Here is a 25,647-nt window from a genome sequence, read left to right as displayed (position 1 = left end):
CACTAGACCTTTATTATTACTATTAATATGTTTATGTATGTAAAAGAAATAAAAATGCTTCAGAGTATTATGCGCGAGTATATTCAAAGAAGTTATGAGTATAAAAGAAGAATTCTGGATACGTGAGTGTGCATACACATAATCACTTTTGAATAGTCTTCTGACTTTTTGCCTAATACCTACTCATTTCTCGGTTCTTGCGGTGTGCAAATCTTTCTGTATATTCTTGGTGATCTGTAATTTTATGTAAGCATCTTGTTTTCAAGATTACTGCTTCAATATTGAGAAAAGAAAAAAAAGTGGATGAGATCTCCTAACCTTGTAATTACCGGAACGTACGTTTATCTGCAGATTTGTGTACAGGAGCAGATCTAGTGGCTTTATTTTTTTTTTTTTTTTGGGTGATACTCAGGTTACTATAGAATCTGGAGCAATAGTTGACCATTCCGGGGTTACACTATAAATTGTGTTGGTGTTTGTTAATATTTTTATGGCATGGATGATACATAGTAATATGTGATTGCATTCTCTTGTACTGTGTCGAAAGGGATTGAGAGAATATTTTGATAAATAATAAACCTATGACGAAGCAATAATACCTATAAAGTATTATCCAATTTATTTTAAAATTAAAGTTTATTAAACGAAACTTTTTTTACATCGATTAGGATACCATTGACCGTTGGGGAATATATACAGGTTTTTATTTTTCATTTAGTTAAAAAAAATAATGTTTTTAATACCTTTTTAATTTCAATTATTGAAAACTATAATTAGAATTTACTATTACTAAATTATTACAAATTAAAATTAATTATTACTTAATTTAAGTATTTCAACTAAAGTTTTTATTTGGCAAAATGTATATAAACACTTTCTCACAGTATAAGCACTTTTCGGTATACTTTTAACTTAGCTATATTTCAAATTTTTTTTTCATTGTCTAATTTTGTAGGTAAGATTTCTCTTCCTACTCCTCTCTTCCCTCCCGTAAATATTCCGCTGTTTTGTATAAGTTTTGTTTGTGTAATCATATTTCGTTAAATGGATCAAGGTTTTTTATTTTGTGTTTGATAAAATATTATTGACTTTATGTATTGATGCCAAGTCGTGTTTCTTTATAGTTGTACTTGGAATATTAGATTGTCATCAAGCGTTGATTAATCAATCGACCTTTGTATTTTACGGTCAGGTTATTATATACATATATACTTTTAATTCTTGAATGAAGGATAGGTATTATCTGATTTGAAGGTGTTTTTTATATAATTGTTAAGCCACCTCAATTCGACATAGTCTCCTTGTTGGAAAGCTTAACTAAAAAAAATAAACACTGGCTCGGACAAAACATTTATTCGTAAATTAACTTAAAAGACATAAATTATACATAAATTAAATTGAAAACAACGAAACCTTTTAATAACAAAAAAAATACTCCCTATGAGAACAAATTACAAAAAAAAATGGCTAATTACAACTGATGAACTCCGATGGGTCGGGGTCCTGTAGTTCGTGTCGAAAAGGTCGGGGACGACGTTCTGTTCTTGACGTAGGTGGGCCCACACAGCAAACCGCTCCGAAGATCTCATCCAGAAAGGTCAGGTAACAAGTACAGCGACTGGGCGACTGTAAGTTGGCTACTCGACTGGGCGAGTGTACATGGGCGACGATGTCGACGGGGCGACTGATCTATGGCCACAAATGTCCAATCTATAACACTATAAACGCAGACAGGGCTGCTGAGGACGCTATCAGGGCCACTAATTAGTCGCAACTGCTCTAACAAACAAGATGGTCGGTCCGTAGCTAGGTGACGTAACAATGATCACCCCTAGCAACCGTCTCTATTACTCATTATTAGAAAAATTCTTCACACACTCTTCTTTTATTTTTAAAACAAAAACATACTTGTCATGTGTTAAATTTATTAACAGCTGATTAAAAGAAAACAAAAAAAAAAGATTTACATTTTAATTAATATACATATACATATATATGGCGTTAACAATAATAGAGAATTAATGAAGGTAATCATAATTATTATTTTATATATATAAATAATTGACCGTATAATTTCAAATTATGTAGAAGATAGTCAGGGTTGCGGTCAAAATATAACAAAAATAGTTAACAACTATTTATTATCCGACGTTTCGTTCCACTTTGTGAATCTTCATCAATGCTTAAAAGATACAAATACAACTAAAAATATTTTGACTTATTAAAATAATAAGATACAACAAATAATTAAGGTAGGGTTAAAATTATGTACAAATAAGTGAAAAAAAAATCACATACTAAAATCAAATGAAATAAAATAAAATATTACTAATATACAATTAACAATAAGTGTTATTACGTTTTCTGTAGTTATAGTTGTTAACTATTTTTGTTCTCCTTTTGACCACTCCTGACCATTTTCTTCATAATTTCATAATTATTATTTATTCTAAAATAACATTCAATAAGCATCTTGTAAAAAATGTAATTGAAAAATGACATTTACCAATTTATGATGTTATTCAAAATAAAATTTCAACACTTTCTAGTAAAACTTTTTTTCTGACGTAATTTTAGAAAAGCTTTAGCACTGTTATGAGTATTAGTACTGGTAGGGATATTTCAAAATTTACATTTTTTCTTTTTTTAAAATTTTTATTTTTTTCTCAATGTCTAATTTGGAACGAAATTTTCTCTTTTTACTTCAATCCCTTGTCCTTTGGATACGCCAATGTTTTTGTAGGTACAATTTCTTTTTGTTTTGTTTTTCTTTATATATTGTTAAATGGATCAAGGTTTTTTTTATTTCGTGTTTGATAGAATATTAGATACTGTATATATCAGTACTTAGTTATTTTTCCTTGTAGTTGTACTTGTAATATTAGATTATCATCAAGTGTTGCATGCATTAATCGACCTTTGCCTTTTATGGTCAGATTATTATGTATATATTTTTTTAATTTTTAGATATGAGATAGGTAGTATCTGATTTTAAGATGTTTTAATATATGATCGAATTAATTATGGTTAAGATAATTAATGAAATTATTGTTTATACTCAAATGACATTCACTAAGCCCTTTGTAACAAATTAATTAAATGCTGAATGAAAAAGGTTAACCTAATCCGGTCCTAAAAACTAGGACAAGTCTTGGAGAATTTTAACACGTTCCATAAAAGATTTGGAATGCTTTCTCCTTAGGACTGCCAAGCCACTGATTTAATTCAACTATCAAAACAAAAAGAAGGCATAACTGATTAAAAAATTAAAGTCAGAAAGCGAACATGTGCTTAGACTGTTGATTATAACTGGCAGCAACCGGACAATAAAGAACCGATCCAGTTGCATACAGATTGCGCCGTAATGGTTGCACAATCCTCAGCGCAATAGCAGACCTGAGGAATGGGTTTTCTTCTTCGGCGATAATTACACATTCCGTAACCCGCACCCGTGGGATGTCTGCCCCTTCGTGTCCCTTTTGATCTGGGTTATGGCACAACTCATCTGAAAATTCGTTACAGTTCGGAAAGCGTCTCTTTTGACAAATCGAAAAATCGCCCAGTTCGAGGTCATTCACAGCCTGATGAAGATAATGCATCAGGTTGGTAATAACTGAGGAAAACGTTTACCAATGAATGTTTAATGATTTTTCTTGTTTCGTTGTTTTAACTTGTAATCGAATTAATTTCTTTATAATCTATATTGTTTTTAAAATCTGTTTTAATAAATAATATGATTCTTTCAACCACATTAAAGTCACGTTTTGGCTTTTGGGCACAAATAAAAGGGCGTTTGTGTAAACGCTTGTGTTGCATCCACACTTTTGTGCTCTCTATTTATTGTTAATTAAAGAATTTTCACAGCCTTCAGAATCAATAGTCAACTTTACTTTAATAATAATAACAATAAAGGCCTAACGAACCCGGAGGTTCGATGCCGATATCACAAGTCGCATACTCCACATATATCCTTCCAGTGATGCCCCTCCAAACCAAATTTTACTTAATCAATTTTGACGCAAACCTCCCATCTACGTTTCGGTCTACTTCTCTGCTGTTTACCCGTCGGTTCAGTGTTTATTAACATTTCAGGGACCCGCTCTTCACTAAGCCCTACAACTTTACGCGCCCATCTTATACGCCGCAATGCTATAACTTGAATTATATCTACCCTCATTCAGTATCGTGTAGCCTTCTAAATTCTCCTGTCAATTCTAACTCTACTTTAGGTTGTATGTTTTAAAATGCTACCAATTGGAGGTAAAACATTTTTTCAAATCTTAGCAATTAATTCTATCTTTTTATTTACCTGGCGCATTTATAAAAACGTTATGTCTAGATTATTAGATTAATGAGTATCCGATAAAAGTTCTTTAAGGTTGAATTAATATGTTATCTAGTAACATTTCTATGGGTTTTTAAATCTTCTATCACCTACTTTAAATATATTTACGTTTCTTTTCATTTCGTATATTTTCATTGTGTTTCTATCTATAATTAAATTCACGTAAATCGAAGGTTACACAACCGACATAAGTCCGACGTCCATCGTGTTTGCTTCTTTGAAAAATACATGGTGTGGATATCATGGTTTGTTATTTTTTTAATTCAATTTTATAATTCAATAATTTTAATTATTATTTGTAGGTGTTTTGAATTTGCAGTAAGTGAAAAACATATGGATCCGGCCCAAGGATCGTTTTAATCATGCCCTCTCTTTTCTTCCTCCCTCTCCTACACCCTGTCCTCTTTCTTTCTCTATCTCTCTCAACGTATAATTTATTTACCCTTTTAATTTATTATTTACTTATACCACCTGATTTTTTTTCAGTCATTGTTAAAATTATTAAATCTTAATCATATTTTTATAACTTCTTAATGTACACTGGATAGGTGATGGGCGGTATTCGTAACACTGCAATTGAGGCACGGAGGTGGGTTTTATAAGTCTTAAAACATAGGGTTAAGTTATAATCTTCGACATGTCCATAATATAGTCCCGCTCAAAGGCAGATTAAGTGGGTAAGTGTACTAAGTGAGTACCTGATAACAAAGGGCCCCGGGTACTGAATTATATTTACTTAAAGATTTTGGAAATGAACGAAAAGGTTTTAAATTTTTTTAAATGTTTGTCTTGTAAGTTACACTTTTTACTGTTTGAGTTTTTTTGATTTTTTTTTTTTTTTTGAAAGGTTAAGTTTTTACTGTATATGAATTTTACTTGACTCGATCCACCTCTGGTCCAGCTTTTGTAAGTATACTGAAAACTTCGACATTGTCTTTAGAACCCCATGAGGCTCTTACATTATTGTAAAATATTCCGAAAAAAAAAACAAAACTGTCAACTAAGACGAAACAAAAGAAATCTAGAACATTCTGAAATCCTACATTCTTGTATACTACTGAAGTTAACTCTCGAAATGATATGTTATCTCTATCGATGATGCTTAGACTCCATTCATCCACGACTGCCAAGTTATTCGGTTAGTTAGTGGGCTGAAATGATTTTACGAGCGGATGTCAGTTGTAGACGGCTCGCAATGAATGAATCAACCTCTCACTCGGCAATCAGTCGCACCATCGTTGTCTTTCGGTTCCGAACTTCTGCCATGTCTCCTCATTTTCCAGGTCAGTAAGAAACTGATATGTGTCATTCCGTTCGTCCGTGATACTTCTGTGTATGTCGTGGCATATTTATGGTTTTTGACTCTAACAAGAGTTAGGACACCACTGGGATGGATTAAGACCATTAGTGGCCCTAATCGGTAAACATTTTGGGCCCTCACAAAAATCAACTTTAGCTCAAGGCTGTTCATTTATTGTTTTTTTAAGATTATTTCCAAAATGTTTAGTTCAAAACATTTTCACCTTGCATTCTTGGGTTCTAAGCCTCATATAGTCCGCCCACCGCTTTAAAAAAGTCAGTGATACAAAGAGCATCATTAAAGCTAAGAACAAAATTAATGTTCTTATTGTACACTAAATTATTTTTAGTTTAAACTGAATCACTTAAAGTATATTTGTATAAAAAAAACTTAATAGACTTGTGCGCTCTCGAGTTTAAAAAAAAAACTTTTTTTCGCTCTCATCCATCATCTCATTCCTTATTATTCCAAACTATCGAACCGTTTTGGCAAAGCCTTGTATCAAGAATGCTTTGCTGTTTAGCTATTAAATCGAAACCTCGAAGACCAAAATGAATTTAGACAAAAAAGTTTCGGAGTCGAGCTGTACAGAGGCAATCCAAGTGATGAAACCTTTTTGTTATTTACAAACGAATCATTTTGTGTTAAAACTTTTTAGGTAAATATCAGTTTTTTATTTTATTTTTTAAATACTTATTGTAATCCTATAACATTTTTTTCTTCAGTGCCATATTTACTCTAAGGGCCCATTCGCCTTCGTGTTTTATAAGAATCTTAATTCATGTGGTTGATAAAATATAATGATCTGAGAGGTAAAATTCCTTCAAGATAGATTAAGTACTTCATTTCTGAAGCACATAGAAAGAAATGTATTTAATGAAATACAATTTCATAATTCATGAATTTGATAAAAATAATAAAGGCTTAGCGAACCCGAAGGTTCGATACCGATACCACCCATCGCTGACTACACTCATCTACCCAGTAATGCCTGTCCTAAACAAAATCTACCAGATCAGTCTTGATGCAATCATCCCACCTACACTTCGGTCAACCCCTTGGGACGTTTATTCGTCTTAATAAATCATTACTTTACATAAGTCTTATTACTTAATAAATCATCAAAAATCAAGATCTCTAATAAACATTTAACTATTACTTAGTTTATCTCTGTTAATAATCTAAAGTTGTTCAGAATATGATATTTATTCTGTGGAGCCCCCTAATTTCAAGGTCTTATTTAAAAATCTTTTCACATGGTCGGACTCCTCGTGGAATATATTGGTTTCTCCTGGTACGATATGTTGGCCTAACGATTGTCTATTCTTTAGTGAATAAGAATTTTGAGATTTACTTGAGGGTTCTACCATTAGCATAACTAAGAATGAAGACATCATAATGCAGAAGTTTTTCTTATACGCCTCTCCTTCTCTGTTCTCCAGGAAAAAATAATTTTTATCGTCACTACTCAAGTATCTACACTAGGGGTATTCATGATCTTTAGTTTAACATGTTAAAGCGTGTTAAATGTAGAAATATTTCCTTCTTTTGCCATGTTAAAACGATATAACATGTAACATGGCTGAGAGTCTGTTTCTAGGTCTGTTAAATGGAGAATAACGTCACGAAACAGACCAGCTGAGCTTGTTTTATTTGTTGTCGTGTTAGATTACTTACTCATAGTTCTTGTGTTTTGGACTTTTTAAAAAATACAATCAGTAGCCAAACTTTTACACTTCTATTTTTCACTTATTTTAGGCATGTTGTAATAAATTACTGTAGTCAAAACTTAGAAGTAAACAATAACATGAAATTTTGGCAGGAAAGGTTACTAAACAAGCAGCTAAAAAAATCCGCTAGGAGCTCTTATGCATTTAACATGGCTTTAAATAGGGCTGCTCACAATCTTATGCTATTTAACATGATAAAACATTTTACATTTAACACAATATCATGAATACCCCAATTCTACCTTGAAATATTTTTCAAAATACCTCCTAAACACACTAAACTAAGCATAATAAATAATCTTTTTTTATTGGTTTAAATGTTTCCAGTACTTATGTTGGATAATAGATTGTCCCTTCACGCCCCGCAAACTCAGCACAAGCTCCTCTATGAAATAAAATTCAAAACTCAGGCCAGAATGGTTGCAGTAGAATTATAACTCACCACAAGTTATCTTAAATGCAGGTCTCACTTGATTATTCATCACAGCCTTAAAATTATTGCTGTTTTTATATTCGGCAACGTGGGCGAATGCAACTCTTCGTTGAATCAATTACAGTTCCTATTAAAATTTTAGCCTGAGTTTTTTTCTCTAAACCGTATTAAACAGTCGGCATGTTGGAGGGGGTGATAGCGGAATTCATTTGGTTATATTTTAATTTTGATAATACAATTTTGGACTGGTTATTTTATTTTTATATAGCTGCTTTGCTTAAATAGAGGCACATCATTAAAAAAATATTTATTTTTATTTAATATTTGATGTATTCCGTACATTGTACCGTAGACTGGGGTTACACTGTGACAGGACAGTTAACATTTGAACAGTTTTAAGAACAACTCCAGTAGAGAAAGTAACCCCAATTTATGGCATTTTCTTTGGAATAAGTCCAATTCAAAATGAGATAAAATCTTTTTTTTTTTTTTTATATAAGATGTGTAATTTCAAAGCAGCGATATGTTATGAAGTCAATTTTATTTTATTTATTCTATAAATATTTTTTTATTATCTTTCTCTGGATTATTATTTTTTTTTTAATTGGTCTTTACTATTTTTAATTATAGCAGTTCATGGTTAAAGCATAGCTAATAGTTAGGCGTGCCCCTTGTACGAGACTATACCGTCCCACCCACCATCAACTGTTAAAAAATAACTTACAAGCTGTTAAAACAACCATGTAAGGCCAACTAGGGATGACGTGGTAATTAAGAAAAAGAAAATAAAGCAATATGTTCTTATATGTGACTTGTGAAAATATCCAATAGCTTTAAATATAAAAAAATGTGTTTATCTCCACATGTGTGTGAATTCCTTCTGGAATTCTCTTCCCATCTCCATTCGTCAGTCCTCATCCATTCTTTCCTTTAAACAACACCTATTCCTCCATTTATTGAATAACCAAACCTCCGCATCATTGTAATCAAATAAAAGGCATATATTGATTAACATTATAAACAGTAGTTAAGCCAATATCCCATTTTTTTCCATCGGCGAACCTAGTGAGGGTCATGGGGGCAGCCCTAAGAGTGAAAGACAATTATTAATTCAATAAAAAAATTTTCTCCCAAGCAAATAATTCTTATAAATAATAAAGCACTGCTATAATTTTCTTAAAATTTTGGGTTCATACGCCTTTTCCGTTGCTGAAATGACGCAAACTAAACGACCATGTTTTTCCCCTCTCCTCCATTTTTATTCTGGGTACGCCCTTGTTCTGTTTTTTGTACCATTTTATTTAAACCCTTCCAAGAACTCCTCCAACCATCAATCCGATAGTTTCTATACAAAACATGCAGGATTTGTAACAGTGGCGTAGCGTAGTGGAACTTTTAGGAGATGGAAAAATTTCACAATAAATAATATTTTGTAAAAATTCGAACCAGTTCATTTCATGACATTTTTATTAAAACCAGTACAATACACGATAAATATGATTGTTTTTGCCCAAAAGATTTTTTAGAATTACTTTATTATTTTAGTTTTTAAATTACGTATATTTTAATCTTTTAAATTGAAATGCCTAATTAATGGGCAATATTTTCCTCCGCTCCGAGCAGCTGACACCCATACTACGCCACTGAGTTTTGACGATACCCTTCGATATATTAGTAAGTTTTCCTACATGATTCAAAACTATCAGTGAAGTCAGGATCGTAGGGAAGGATTGGGACGGAAAAAATTACTGCGCATGCCCCTGATGGTTTCCTGATTGTTTTGAACACATAAGAAAAATAGCTTTATTTCGATAAAAAAAAAATATAGTAATAATAATAACAATAAATATTAAATTAACCGATATTTATCACATGTTTATGATAACTCTTTATTGTTGGGAGGAGGCAGTCAGGGGAAATCGACCACCACCCTCACTTCCGATTATTTATTTAGTCTTGCACGCTGAAACCCCTTCCAACAGTATGCATAACCTTTTCTTTTCAGTTGTACCTTGTAACCAAAACGGATTATTTTATTATTAAAAATTTACATAAATATAATAAGTTTGTTAACAGTTAGACAATTAAATCAACTATTGCTTCATTTCTAGTTGCCGCAGTTTAGAAGTATTTGCTTAATGAAGTTGATTTACCTCTACTCTTTATAACTTTCAGTCCATATTTGAGTTTAAAAATTATTTTTGTGTAATATTCTAAAGCCTTTACTTAGATCACCCCTACTTCAACTTCAACTTGCTTCTGATTGTTTTGCTCCAATAAGAGAAATAGCTAGGCATGGGTTCATATTTCATTGGATGCCTTACCAATAAGAGAGGTAAAACTGAGTTTAACTTTATCAAATTGCTCTGACATTTGACATACACCGATAGTAATACTGATTCAAAGACCTTATTTATTTCTGGTTCATACAATTATTTTTTCAATGCGGTATATCTGTACCTCGGAGGGATACAACACTATGTCCATTTTTTTTCCATATTGACTTTATTACAGAGTTAAAATCAGCTTTTCTCATATTTCTTAGAGGAATAGAGCACTATGTCCAAAACCAGTTAGAACCGGATATAGCATGTTTTAAAACAACACCAAGTCCACTTTCATTTAGAGGGATAGAACACCACTTGGTGTTTTATCCTTCTGAAGCATGTGAATTACTACTGGACATAGTGTTGTATCCCTCCGAGGTACAGATATATTTCTTGCCATTAAACATAATCATTGTGTGTAAATAAAAATGTAATATTTCAGTGTATTTTTAATGAATATTTTCTAAATATAGAACTTGTTTTAGTATAATTATTTTTTTAATATAAAAATTTCCATCATTGACTTGAAAAAAATGTTAAATGATTTTTCATTTTATTCCTAAATCATGTTTCTAACAGCTATAAACAATAAAGATCCGATATTTAAAAAATGAGGCTATCTAGTAATAAATTTAATTGATAAATGAAAGCGCATGTACTTAACATTATATCTATTAATTATTAGTTACACATTTTTACTCATTTATTAAGGTACTGGACATCTATATAACAAACTTTTTTCGTTCACTATGTTAACATTTGTTTTTTATTTTGTTTTTTCAGAGGGTCGTGTTGAAGTCTCAAGAGAAAACAAATACCTTAGCACACTAGCACCAGGCAAAGTTTTTGGTGAATTGGCTATCCTCTACAACTGCAAAAGAACTGCTACGATAAAAGGTATGTTCAGAAATTATGAAAAATCATTATTGTATTCTATTTTTCCAAGTCATTAGTCAAATTCACTTCATTTATTTTTATCCTGTTATAGCTATCGTTAGCAGCTATATATTTTTCATTCCTGAATATTTCGATTATAAAAATTTTTATTCTTACTATATCTGTTATTTCTTTTTCTTGATGATCTAGATTAGAACATTGCTTCTTGAAACTTGCAAATCCTTTATGCTTAACAGAATTTGGGTATCAATTATTTTTTTGTAAATTTTTATAAGTTCAAAATGTATGAGTGCTGACCTCCAAAAATGTTTTTTATTATAAGATGGTCGGCGGTGCGGTCTTAAGGAACAAGAAATAGTCAACTATTTATTAGCCCCACTTTGTTGGGCTTTATTAGGGTTAAAAAAATTTAAATATGTTGGAAATGTAAAATAATACAATAAAAGGAAGTAAACTAAGATTGGGGTTATAATTATGTAAATATAAGTGAAAAATACATATATATATAAAAATGAACAAAATAGAGATTAAATAAAATGTACGATAAGAAGTATATATAAATAAAAGAAGTAATATAGAGTATTAGATTTAAAATGATCAGAAGACGTAATAACATGTAAAAATAGAAAAGAAGATATAAAAGAAATGAAAACAAAAATTGTACAAATTAAGAGAGATAAAAGTAAGATGAGAATAGAGAGATAAGTAAAGGTCAAGATAGAATAAATGAATATAAAAATAATAAAGAAAGAAAGAAAAAAATCAGGAAAGTTTATTGTCATTATTTTATTGGGATTATTAATTGGTTATATTTATAACTGGGATTATGTTGAATTGATTATTTACTAATCAAGTTAGCTATTTCTAAGTTAAAGAAGCTTTTCTTTAATCATTTATAAAAACTAGAGGCACTTTCACATCTACCAGGACTGTCAATAACATAAATGGCTTAAAGTGTTATAATTTATTTCTTTTTGTTTTAATTTTAAATTTTTAAAAAACTTAATTTATTTTTGAACTTTTACAGCTGCTACTGATTGTAAACTATGGGCAATCGAAAGACAATGTTTCCAGACCATTATGATGAGAACTGGTCTCATCAGACAGGCAGAATACACAGACTTTTTGAAGAGGTATTGATTTTTTTTTATATATATCAACATTTTGTAGAAAGTATTATATTGTTAACAAAAAAGTTGTAACTGGATAAATTAATTAGTTTTGGGGATTTTTTTTAAAATTTGAAATTCATGTAAAAAGAAATCTGTTTGAATATTCTTGAGGAACACCTTCCTAAACATCTCCAAATGCACACCTTAGCCTTCTTAAACAAATTTTGGATTTTATAAACCCTCTTTTACACTTTCCTTTCCTAAGGAAGTTATAGTTCATAACAAAGTCCTGTAATTAAACCAAGTGTATATAAGAGAAAATTTTATTTAGTGAAACTTAAGGGTATGCATCTGAAAGAACCATTTAATAAGATGTTCCTTAGCAAGGTCCATAAATTTCCCTTTTGTTTAACTGCTTCCATCTTATATTTTTTCCTCATGAAATCCTTGGCTTTACTTTGCCATTCCTATTTATTCTATGTCAACTTTGTCCTCATAGGACTAACTTGTTTTGCTTCCCTAGTTCGCTGTACTCTTCATTTATTGAACATTACCGATAAAGCTGACTCTTGGTAACGAAAAACAACTGTTTTTGAACCATCATTTATTCTTATTTTAGTCGCAGTCATCTAATTTATCATCTCTTCTTATTTTTTCCTATTTAATTTCCTTTAATCGATGAATGAATCAATTTTCAATTATCTTATAAAGATTATATTGATATTTTGGTTACCATATTTATGATTAATGTTCCTGATCAAAAATAATCTTCTATCTATACTAACACTCAATAATCAGTCTTTTAAGTAACAATTTAGTTAGATTTTGGATAATTGAAAACTAAAACTTTTTTTTTTATTTTCAGTGTACCCATATTTAAAAACTTACCAGAAGAAACACTCATTAAAATTTCTGATGTTTTGGAGGAGGTGAGTTAAAAAAATGTTTATATTATTAGTTTGAAGTTATAGAATATAATTTTTTGTTGATTAATTTTCTAATAGGATAGTTTCCCCTTCTATAATTTACTTGAATTTGTTAAATATATTTGCCAATATCAGATCATGAAATTTTTCGTTTAAATTAAATTTTAGAAATTCTAACAATTTGTTAAATTTGAAATCACTGACTCCTAAAAAAAATATATATATATTTTTACTATTACATAGATATATGTACACACTTACACACATTCATCTAAATGAATGTTTAATGCTTCAAGTTTGTTTAATGAATCTTTGGCACAACCTTCAGAGAATTTTTAACAATTTAAGGAGTAGCCTAATGAGGAGTATTGAGGATTAAGGAACTAATACCTACATTCAACTTTGTAAAAATAATTTGAAGAGTTTTCTGTTAATTAAACATATTGGCAACAAAACAGGTTTTTTTCGTAAGTTTCCCACCTAAAAAAAAGGAAAACCCAGTGATTAAAACCAATTTTGTAACATAATTCCACTTCAGTATTTTATAAATGTAGTAATAAGTATTTATACTATCAACATCACTTGTAATTTACTTTTTTTTAAGTTTTTTAATTGTTTTAATAGTTAATTATTATATTTTCAGACTTACTATAATGAAGGTGATTATATCATCCGCCAAGGAGCTAGAGGGGATACCTTTTTCATAATCAGTAAAGGACAGGTATGTTTTTAATTTTGTATAACTTTATATTTTATTGATAATGTGCACGTATGATAAAATTCAAAACCTAAACCAAAGATTTATTTCTTAGTTCAATTTCTTTAGTTTCCTTTAATATATTTGAATATTTTTTATATAATTTTGTTTATAAATTATTATGTCGCTTGTCATTTGACTCTGTGTTTTATAAAGTTTTACTGATTTTTATAGTAATGATGTTACTCAACCACTCAATGTTGAGAAATTTAACTTGATTATGGTCTATCTATTTTCCTATAGCAGTATCTCTTAAGTATTTATGCGCAATTAAAAAAATATAATTCTTTTTGATTTCAGGTTAAAGTAACAATCAAACAACCAAATTGTTTGGAGGAGAAATTTATCAGAACTCTTAGGAAAGGAGACTTTTTCGGTGAAAAAGCCCTTCAAGGGTAAGGAAATAGATTTTAAATTTTTATATTAAATGAATAATTTATTTGACTGTTGCATTAATTCTAAAGTGATGGATCTCCCTAGCTTTCCTATAAGTAACATTTTTAACCTTTTATTATGAAATGAATTGAATTGTAATGAAAACATTTTACTGTATCCCTGAACTACTAATAATAGATCTTTTATCCAGCCCTTAGTCGGGTGCAATGAAAAATCATAAAACATTTGGTGACCCTGTATCTGAGAGATTGGGTGACCAAATTAAGGAAAATTTCCATTATTTAAAAATGTAGAATTAATAATATAATTATGTTACATGTGTATTTCAAATTATTTTCTTAAAATCAAATTATCTTAAATTCTAATTTTTTTTCCATTGCCTTTTGTCCCAACCTGGGTAATTACAGGTTATTACAGATAGCCTGTAATAGGTTTATTTTATTGACCCTATTACTCTGGCATCTAGATGTTGGCACTTTTTGAAATTAAAAATGTAAAATATATTTTATGAGTCCACCATCCAATCAATATAACATCACTCAGGTCATTTTTGAATCCATTCTTTGTCCTGAATCAGGCTGAGGTCCTTACCCAATTTTGCCCAGTTATCGTATTCTCTGATAAAGTTACTCTAAATTTTAATGATATTTTATTCATTGTCTAACCCAGAGCTTCCCAATTTTTTATTGTTTTGTTTGCCCCAAATAATCGGATTTTTTCTGTGGTGCTCTTAATACATCAGATTTATTTCTAAATTTTGAACTTTCTTGAAAAATGGAAAACTTTACTTTTTAAAAGCGATTACATATTTAACATTGAAAAATTAAAAAGAGATACTTATATTTTCGTATTATTTAGTGACTAAAGCGGTGGTAAAGTGAGTGGGAAAGCCATGCTTGCGCACTAGCCATTTCAAAAGATGCAGATTGGAAACAAAAGGATGAAGGACTCGAATGTTGCTAAATTCTTGGAAATTTGTCAGCATACACGATTGTTGGCGCAAAAATTCAAGATGTTGAAATTTCATAAAAATTGCCGAATTGTTTAATTGAACATTTCGCGGCGCCTTGGGGAGCTGCAGCGCACACTGTGGGAATCACTGGTCTAACCTTTAAATGGAAACATTACCATATTGTTAATAAATATAATGCTTAGGTTCAGAAAAAGGCTACAGTTTTAAAAAAAAATAAAGCAAGCATGGTAACTCTTACTATAATAATATAGCTACTTGGTTTGTTATACCAAAGATTAAAATACAAAATTGAATGCATTTCAGCTTACTCAGAGTTGTATATTTTTTTTTTTTTTTTAGATTTCTGTTGCAATAATAAGGTTATTATAGACAAAAACTTAATCAGAAAATAGTTGTTAGTTCTAATTCTTTGGGACGTGACGGCCGTGCAGGTTGGGGTCAATTCCCACCTGGGGCAGTTAAACATTCATTTTTCGGCGGTCCCGAAGAATGAATCTTGACGCTCCCACCTTGGTTAGTACGCGGCGGCAACCTAGGTAGCCGCCAGAGGTTGGCAAAAAGCACCATTAGGCTCACTTCCCAGACTAGTACCCCCACCAAATACCAATACCAACAGTTCTAATTCTTAGTTTCGGTGCTGGTTCTTAAAAATTGTTGAATATTCTGAACAGAAAGTTATCATTACACATCCTCCCAGTATATTAAAGTATGCAAAACATATGTATAGATTTAAAGAAAGGTGACTGATTCTTCTCTCCGATCTATTACACTCAACAGAGGGTTAAATACAAAAATCATTTATTTAGTTTGATTTAACCCACAACACAATAGGTGGATCTGTTGGACCCTGCATTAATTATTTGTCTCCTTCTTACACCACATCATACATTACTGTGCTTATTTATTTGGAAATTGATTAAATGTCCTAAAAAAATCAAAAATAAATAAATTAATTCAGAACACTAAAATGTGAGACGAATAAATATTGTTAAGGGTCCTTCAAAACTACCTTTCATGCTCTGCGTTAATATCATGATTGCAACTACTTAATATGAGTACTTATTTATCACTACTGTAATATTCTGAATAATTGTTTTCCATTTTGTATTATATGGAATGTATTTATATATACGACTAATAGAATCCAACAAATCTTCATTAATTTTTTTCATAATACATTGTTGTTTCAGTATTTAAAAATCATAATTCAAAATATTATATAAGCATTGATCAACTAACACCATTTAGAAAGTATTATTTTTATTGGAAATTCTTCGATCTGTTGAATTTTGTTTCAGCTGTTAATTAAAGTTCTATACTTTTTTTTTAACGAAAAGAAATTTTTGTTGATTAAATATTTAATTGTTTCATCTGGATTCTAAAGAGACCCCATTACTTTTTTATTAGCTTCAAATATTTGACCATTATTGCAAAATGATTGATATGTTTTTGTTTTTTTAAGTCAATTAAACTAATCATAAATGTTTAGATTGTTGGATGTCGTTCGGCAAAACGGAATTTTCATCGGGTACGATAAGTATATGGGTGTCAAATGCTAACTCACCTCACTAAATTAATAATTTCATTTTAGCAATTGTTTAATTTGATAAATCATTTTTCATCATATTAGAAGTTGTATGGTAACTAACACTAATAAGGAACGTGTTTGGAAATTTTTAGTTAGATTGTTTATCAACATGGAATGGAATTTCGGAATGCATTATCTACAATTGATTTTAAAGATTATTTAACAATTTTTTTTTGTCATGTTATTCATTACATCATAAGTTTCATGTTTCACATTAAACTCCATATTCACCCTCCGTATATTAAATATTATTCTTAAAAATCATAATTTTTAGAGTTACAATGCTATCATAAGTGACTGACTGGAGCATTAGCATTCATGTGCATAAAAGTATAAATGCATGTGTATAAATGTTGCTTTTGTTATTACCAAAATTCAGGTAGTTTGTAAATAACCTGTAGTGAAAGATAATGTGAATCTTTTCACATTTTTCTGTTTCTTTATTTGCAATAACTCACTTTATGAAAATGTAATTCTGATTCAAAATAAAAATTTATCCGGCTTCTGAGATATTGCAAATTATTTATTAATAAAATTTTTTCCACTACCTACAGAGGAGTTCTAATCATTTTTATTTAAAATTTATATTCTTATCTAATTTTATGTGATTCAACTTTATTAATAAAAGTTATATAAATAATTTGATTATTTTTCTGTTATATAAACTATTGTCAGCCCACTTAGTTCACAAAAGCCATATCCTTTCATACAAAATTTTGACAGTCTAAAAAGTCTAATATGAGAAATCATTTTGGACTTTCATTATATTTTATATAATATAAACTAGATCCTACATTTGTAATAAATTGAATTTGCCTTTCCCTGGACTTGGACAAATTTAACTTTAAAATTATTCTCTGATCTGGTATTTGGAGCACGATACTGAACACAATGATCCCTCCCAAGAATGAGGCTGCAAATTTGGCACCTTTTCTAGTACGAAAACTTCTATGTACTGTTCCAGCACTTAATTATGCTTAAAAAAATAAAAATCAAATGAATTAATTTTTATTAATTTATTTTTTAGTGATGATTTAAGAACTGCCAATATTATAGCTGATGACCCTGATGGTGTTTCTTGTCTTGTTATTGATCGAGAAACATTTAATCAACTTATTTCTGGTCTGGATGAAATTAGGACAAGGTACAAGGATGAAGCCATTGACAGAAAGAGGTAAGTTTATCTTTTTTTTTTTTTTTTTCTATTTAAGAAAAATACCTTAAAAATTCCCTTAAGAGTTCAGTAAAAGAGCTAAGTTTCTAGAATCAGTGAATTACATCTAATAAATTTCCTTTGTTTGTATATTGTACATATGATTATGAAGCAGGGTGGTTCCGGAACAGTGGGTAAGACACCACTGTACTACTAACTCTATTAGTAGCCGGGTTCGAATCTGGTTGTGACAGATAATTATTTATTCTGTTACTATTACTGTGAAACAACCCAGTGGGGGTTTGGGGAGCCCAGGTCCACCCAGTTTCATAAAATGGGTACTCTTAATGGGGAAAAAATTTGGTAGTTGAGTCTGATCATGAACAAATCACGTTGTACAACCATTGTTCAAGAACACAATACTTCCTTGCAACGTCCTGACCCTTCATGGGTTGTGGTACAGATGTTCACATATAATTGTATTTCTGTTCTATACTTAAACCTGATGGTTTCAATAATTAATATAGTACATTAATTTTAACCCATATAGAGAAGTAGGAAGATAAGTTTTTTAAACACTGATAAAACCCATCATAGAATAAAGATATAACTCAAAGTTTTTAAAATAATAAATATTTTCCCTCCACGAGTCCAAATTAAAATTAACTAATTATGACCTGTTTGAGTAATAATGAGGAATAACAACTTTAGAGATGTGATGAGAGATAGTCAAAAGTGTAGAACAAAACCTTTAAACAAAGATATAAAAAAAAAAAAACATTATTTTTACATTGACCTATATACTACACAGGATGAAAACTGATGTGATTGACAAGAATGAGGGATATAAGATCTCTATAACTCTAATTTCAAGGGAATTATAAATCCTGTTGTGTTTCATATTGTCTAAAGTAAACGATGTTAGTATTAAGGCATTTTAAGATATAGATGAAGTATTTTATTAAAAATGAAGGGATGAGGAGGGCTTAAATGAAGACAATATGAGGAGAAACAAATATATTTTCACTATAATTGGCACGTTTCATTTCTCAATATTATATTGGGAAATTATGATATTGTTAATAGAATTTATATTTTTTAATAATTTTATCTTAAACTGAATTTTCCTTGAAGACTTCTCAAGTGATTAGGGAAAAAATTCAAAATATCTTGATTCAATTCTGTATTCTAGATATTAAAGAAATTAAATCAGTTTTATCTTTAACATTGTGTAAACTCAAAATTTTGTATAAGATGGAAATTTGAATCAATACAGTTTGATGGGAATTTTTCGCAAGAAATTCATATCTCGTTAAAGTAATTAATCATTTAAATTTATAGTTCTATTCAACAAAGATTATTATTATTGTTATTCTAGAAAAGTAAGTGGTAATTTTATTCTTCCTATACCATCATTGTCAATACCATAATATAATAATTTAAATTTGTTTACAAATGGCACACTAGGATTTTGGAAATCATAAAAGGTAAGATGTTATCATGTCCAAAATATAAAAAATAAAAATCAGATATTTCTTTATTTGAAAAAAAAAATGTATTCACTTTTTATTTTCTGGAAAAAAAAAATCATAAAATCACATTTTGAAAACTAGTTCATTCTATTAGGTTACCTGTTCAATTAATTTTTTTTTAGAACACCTGTTTCTTTATATAATGACATTACACTTAACCTATTTCCTTGGCCAATTATATATGAAATTATTTTACACAAAAAGTTCATTTCACAATAAAAAAATGTTCATCGACAAAGTGTGTTGGTTTTTAATGAATTTTATAAAAAAGAAAAAACGCTTGAAAAATTTTCTGTGAGTTTCCAATGTTCAAAAATCATGGATAGTTCCTGATATTTTCTTATCAAGTATTTGTTATAAAATTTCATATTTTAGGTATCTCATCCAAAAGGAATCAAATATTACGTAAATCAATATTTTATATTGATTTTCGAACAATTACAGTTACTTTATTAATTAGTTTTTATGTTATTACTTGTTATAATTTTGAAGGAATTTTACTTAGTCTTTTATTGATATATAGGTTGAATGAAGAGTTTGAGGGTCTGAGACTGAGTGACCTAAAAGCGTTAGCTACTCTAGGAGTCGGTGGTTTCGGCCGTGTAGAGCTTGTCCAGATTGCAACAGATCCTACAAGGTCATTTGCTTTGAAACAAATGAAGAAAAGTCAGGTTTGTAGCAATTTTGTGTTAAATACATACATTTTTGTAATAAATAAATTATAAATGATTATATCCTCTTTATATATAATTATTTAGTTCAGCCTAATGTTATATTAATCCGTGGATGATAATAAAAATTATCAATCTTGTTTACTACTTGAAAATCTTTTTATTGAAATCAGTATGACAATTTTTACTGATTTTTTTCATAAAATTATATTGGGACTGATACTTTTAACTAGTGGGAGAAACTAGTCCAGCAAGTGGGCCTAGTGGTTCTTTTTGCCAACCCCCTGGGGGCTACTTTGAAGTTGCCGCCGCGTAACCAGAGTGATGAGAGTATGAAGATTCATTCAAGATTCATGACCTCTTGAGTTTAATAAGAATTCTTGGTTAAATGTTGGATAGTTGAGATAATAGATATGGGATAACTCCTTTTATAAAAACTTTTATCTGATGGTTGTTATGATTGACTTTTAGTCATCAATTATAGAAGATGGGTAATGAAAAATGTTAATCTTTGATGACCGCTTTTAACAGCAACTGCAATTGTTACTTTCTTTGCCTTTCACTCAATTTTATAAACAATCTTGCTCCACCCTTCTTACAGCCCTAACATTGCGCTATCTGACTATGGTCTTTTCCAATCGACACTAAGGAACTATTGATGTCAAATCAGGATGTGAGTTCTTCACTTTGAAAACCAAAGATTTATGGTATTTATCAATACCAAATTCAACTTCCAGTAAAAAGATTAGTTAAAGTAATTGACTGTGATAGCCTATATTTTGAAAAATATTTTTATTCTAAAACTTTTGCAACAACCTAACTATTAAAACTAAAAAAAAAAAATAATTTTTATGATTGTACTCCCTTAATTCACATTATGTTATGTATTGTATCTCCCAAAATTGGAGATCAGTTGCACAGAACAAAGCTGAATATTAGAAGCTAATTGGCAAAGGCCAAAACCCGCCATGTAGAGCCACAGAGGTGAAGTGTTTGTCTTTGTTTTTCCAAAATGAGAAAGATAATTAAAAAAAAAAAAAAAGGCTAATTAATTTCAATTTAATGTATGCTAATTATGTTTATTATATTACTTTTGTTGTTTTGTTTTTTACAGATAGTCGAAACACGGCAACAACAGCATATCATGTCTGAAAAAGAAATAATGGGAGAGGCGAATTGTGATTTTATTGTAAAATTGTACAGAACCTTCAAAGATAGGAAATATTTATATATGCTAATGGAATCTTGCCTGGGTGGGGAACTTTGGACGATTCTCAGGTTTGTGTTTTAGAATTATTGTAATTTAAATATTGTATTAGAAACATTGTAATTTACATGTAATCATTTTACAGGGACAAAGGTCATTTTGATGATAGCACCACTCGATTTTATACAGCTTGTGTGATAGAAGCTTTTGATTATTTACACTCGAGAAATATCATTTATAGAGACCTTAAGCCTGAAAATCTCCTTTTAGATATCACTGGTTATGTAAAACTAGTTGATTTTGGTTTTGCTAAGAAATTACAGGTAATTTAATGTGCTATTTTCTCTCATATAAATTTAAAACAAACATTTTGACTTTATCGCATTTCCATACTAGGTTATTTAAAATTATACTTTTTTTTTTATGTACAGGGTGTCCAATAAGGGTCTATGCTATTGAAAAGTTAAATAAATAAAAAACAAAGATCTCCAATTTATTTATAAGTAATGTGGATATAATAAAAAATCATTGACTAAAAATAATATTGTGTAACTGGGAAAAAAAAAGAAGTGAGAATTATATGTTTTGCAAATTATGCTCAGGAGCTGTGGAGGAAGGTGACGGAGTTTATCCGACGTTTTGGATACCTTTTTTTTCAGTTTGGACTCAGAAATCTTGCTGTTGTCTAGTAAAATGTTCCATTTTTAATAATAAAATTCTCAGAATGAGGCTCCATTCTAAGGCCTGCCCTCCTTCCCTTCTTTCGCATATCTCTTAGTAATAAAAAAAATAAATAATTCTCACTATTTTTTGCTAGCCATTTATTTAAGACTGTTTTTAAAAATTATTTTCCATCATGTCCTTAATGTTAATAAATAAATTCCTTGAAAATATTTTTTTTAACACTGTTCATAGTTAATGTTTTATAAACTTTTGGTCTATAAATTTCTTTAAGTTTTCTTGGGGCCTTTATCCAGTTCATGCATTGACCTCAGTATCCGATCCTAGTTTTGGAAACAATATTAAATGTACTAATGACATTTTTTTAATCTTAGCATGGACGCAAAACATGGACATTTTGCGGTACACCTGAGTATGTGGCCCCTGAAGTGATATTAAACAGAGGTCATGACATTAGTGCTGATTACTGGTCACTGGGTGTTCTGATGTTCGAATTGCTTACTGGTATGTAATATTTTTATTACATTTTATATATTATTAGTATTATCATCATATTTTACAGTGTTGTATTTTTTTTTTTTTTTTATCACATTATTTCTGTTATGCAGGGACACCTCCCTTCACTGGTGCAGATCCAATGAAAACTTATAACATAATTTTGAAAGGTATAGATGCAATTGAATTCCCAAGAAACATAACACGTAATGCAAATGTACTGATTAAAAAACTTTGCAGGTAATTTACTTTTCTTTGAAGATAAATTATCATGATAATTAAATTTTTACAAATCATAATAATTAATTTTTTATTATTTTTTTTTTTTAGGGATAACCCTGCTGAAAGGTTAGGCTACCAAAAAGGTGGAATCAGTGAAATACAAAAGCACAAGTTCGTAATTTTTATAATTGCTATTTTAAGAGTATTAATTGTTAAAATAGTTTGTTAATATTTTACATTATCAAATAATTCAAAAATATATAAATTCTAACATTTAAAAGTTGAAATCTCCCCCCCCCCCTCCTTAAGAACTTAAAAATCTAACCTATAAGAACACTGATTTCAAAGGTTTTTATTTTATGTTAAAACACATTTTTTCTTTGCTGTCTAATTAAGCTATTAAATGTTGATTCAAAGTTATATATTCTTTAGTGTTATGTCTTTAAGCAAAAATGAGTTTTGATACAAAATTAATTGTTTTTTTTAAATCTATTTTCTCTAATGTTAGGTTTCTGAGTTAATATTGTTTTGAGGGTCCAACAAGAAAAGAAAAGTTTGACATTTATACTAGTAGTCTTTAAAATATTGACAAAATTAAATTAAGAAAAATAAAACGACTTAAATTTGTGTGAAAACCATTGTTCCCTTGAATAATTTGCCTTTTTTGCTTGATTTTTCCAATATGATAATGTTCAGTGCTGGTGCATAGTACCACCAATTCTTTAATGCTGAGGTGCTGGAGGATTTTTGTTGTTCAACATTTAGAAATTATTTTTTAAAGGCTGGTTATCTTATTTTGCAAAATAAATTTTTAACATATCTCAATGCTTTTGGTATTTTAACTTAGTCATATTCTAGAAAAATTTCAATTTCTAAATTTCAGTATATTAATCTACATTAACACCCATAATAATAATAATTATCACAGTTTTATTAACGGAAATAATTTTTAAAATATGTGTTTGCATAATCACTTTGTGCTCACAGATGGTTTGACGGCTTCAATTGGGAAGGACTCCGTGCCAGGACCCTCACGCCTCCCATTACTCCTAAAGTCAGAAGCGTAATAGACACATCCAACTTTGATGATTACCCTGCCGATTCTGAAGGACCTCCACCAGATGATCTCTCGGGTTGGGATGCAGATTTCTAGATTCACCTTTCTGGACTCTGTTGGAGTTTGGTATCTCGCAGACATACATTTGTATTATATTTATATAATTTAAATTAAGTCATTGTAAAAGATACAGATAACTGAAAATGAAAATGAACTTTAACAACTTTGACAATCAAATTGAAATGCGTTTGTAAACTTTTGATAATAATGACAAGCATTTATGCCATATTTTAGTGCATACCCATGTTTTTAATGTATATTATTATTTATAAATATTTTATTACAGTCGACCCATGCTGAAACACTTTATTAGTGACTGTCATAAACTGTTCCGTAGAGCAATGAAAATTATATGACAATAAGTTTATTTATTGCTATAATAAGGGAAAATAATATAAAAATATAGTTTTTACCAGTATACTAACGACTGAGTGATGTTTTCTTATTTATACTGTCTTATTTTTATCCCAAATTTGCTACATGTTGGCAACAACCCTTGAGATTGAGACAGCTGATGAAGCATCTTCTTATAACGAGTTTTATAAACAACCATTGCTTCTCCGACAACTTCAGTTTTGTCATGTGTCGTTCAGACATGGTATTGTTTTTAATGTGCCTTTAAAGCTTTGAATATCAAAGTAATGTAAAAATAGAATAATATATATACGTTATGTTAAATGAGAATGAAGAATGTAAATTTAATGGAAAACAAGTTAAATATGATAACACTGTTGTGATACGTACTGTTTTCTTGTTAAAAATGTATAAAAGTATAGGCTTATTGTTTTCAATAAATTAATTTAAACTGTCTTAAATATAGTATATTTCTTTATACTCTTTTAATATAACCCATTGCTAGATAAAAATATTTTATATATTTGTTTGTGCCAAAAAGGATGAAATATATATATAATAAAGCTGCCCACAATTATTAAATTGTTAATTAGTTTACAATTTTTATTTTTTCTATATGTTCTAGGATAATGATATCAATAATCTGATTTAAATTTTCTGTTAAGCATTTAGCATTATATCTGTAAATATTTTTTGTAAAAATATAGATTTTTTTTGTTTTATTACTATTATTTTTAATGACAAAACCCCTGAATTAGCCTTATATCATATCACATCTCATGAAATGGAATTTTGTTTTAAAAATATTAATGGATATAATTCAATTTTATTTCTTACTTTAAACGTTCTTGACTTCTATTCAATTCTAACAGCGAACAAAGTTTTCTTTTTAACTCTTCTCAAAACTCCAAAGTTAGAATGGAAATGAATTCCGGTAAACGTTAATCTTATCACTGGTTACCAAGATTAATTTTTTTTTAAAAGTACAAAAGAACCTCTGGTCTTAAAGTAGAGGTAATGCATTGCTGATTGATCTAATGAGTGTAGAACTTCAGCGGTCAAAATAATTTATCATACTTCACACTTCCAAATTAAATTAGTCATCCTATAATTTAGGTTTTCTAACTGAAAGATCTTATATTATCTAGTGTGAGCTAAAAATATTGAAGCGTAATATCGTTAGTCACAGAACTCCGACAATGAAGTTAGATGATGGACTTTCCTTACTTTTTATATAATTTTAATGTCAACTTTAAATAAGCATCAGACAATATTGGTTGACAATAATGTACTGAGTAGGGAGGAACATAATGTTATATCAATATTATAATTGAAATAGAAGACAACTGTTAGTGCACCTTAAGATGACCTTAAAAGGGAATATATTATTGTTACCCATCTAGAGAAATTAGAAACCTTTTTCACTCATAG

At 29.5% G+C, this 25,647-nt stretch overlaps 1 protein-coding gene across 7 annotated transcripts in view; it reads left to right on the top strand.

Moving 5' to 3' along the window:
* Positions 1-24,938, top strand: part of for (cGMP-dependent protein kinase for) — a 601,089-nt gene extending 576,151 nt beyond the window's left edge. For 6 of the 7 annotated variants that reach the window (XM_014422034.2, XM_024358993.2, XM_024358990.2 and 3 more), the window contains 13 exons: positions 10,919-11,032; positions 12,060-12,165; positions 13,010-13,073; positions 13,714-13,791; positions 14,128-14,222; positions 17,812-17,958; positions 19,993-20,140; positions 21,255-21,418; positions 21,493-21,670; positions 22,403-22,532; positions 22,637-22,763; positions 22,854-22,916; positions 23,733-24,938. In XM_014422034.2, coding sequence (XP_014277520.1) covers positions 10,919-11,032; positions 12,060-12,165; positions 13,010-13,073; positions 13,714-13,791; positions 14,128-14,222; positions 17,812-17,958; positions 19,993-20,140; positions 21,255-21,418; positions 21,493-21,670; positions 22,403-22,532; positions 22,637-22,763; positions 22,854-22,916; positions 23,733-23,898 — 1,580 coding nt within the window. In that variant the 3' untranslated portion in view covers positions 23,899-24,938. Of the gene's footprint in view, positions 1-10,001; positions 10,144-10,918; positions 11,033-12,059; positions 12,166-13,009; positions 13,074-13,713; positions 13,792-14,127; positions 14,223-17,811; positions 17,959-19,992; positions 20,141-21,254; positions 21,419-21,492; positions 21,671-22,402; positions 22,533-22,636; positions 22,764-22,853; positions 22,917-23,732 lie in introns of those variants that run through there. The other variant, XM_024358997.2, reaches the window with a different exon arrangement.
* Positions 24,939-25,647: the final 709 nt, after the last annotated feature.

This window comes from Halyomorpha halys, unplaced genomic scaffold (assembly GCF_000696795.3).
Source record: "Halyomorpha halys isolate HHAL.00 unplaced genomic scaffold, Hhal_1.1 Scaffold352.1, whole genome shotgun sequence".
NCBI lineage: Eukaryota > Metazoa > Arthropoda > Insecta > Hemiptera > Pentatomidae > Halyomorpha > Halyomorpha halys.
This window is presented reverse-complemented; position numbering and strand designations above follow the sequence as displayed.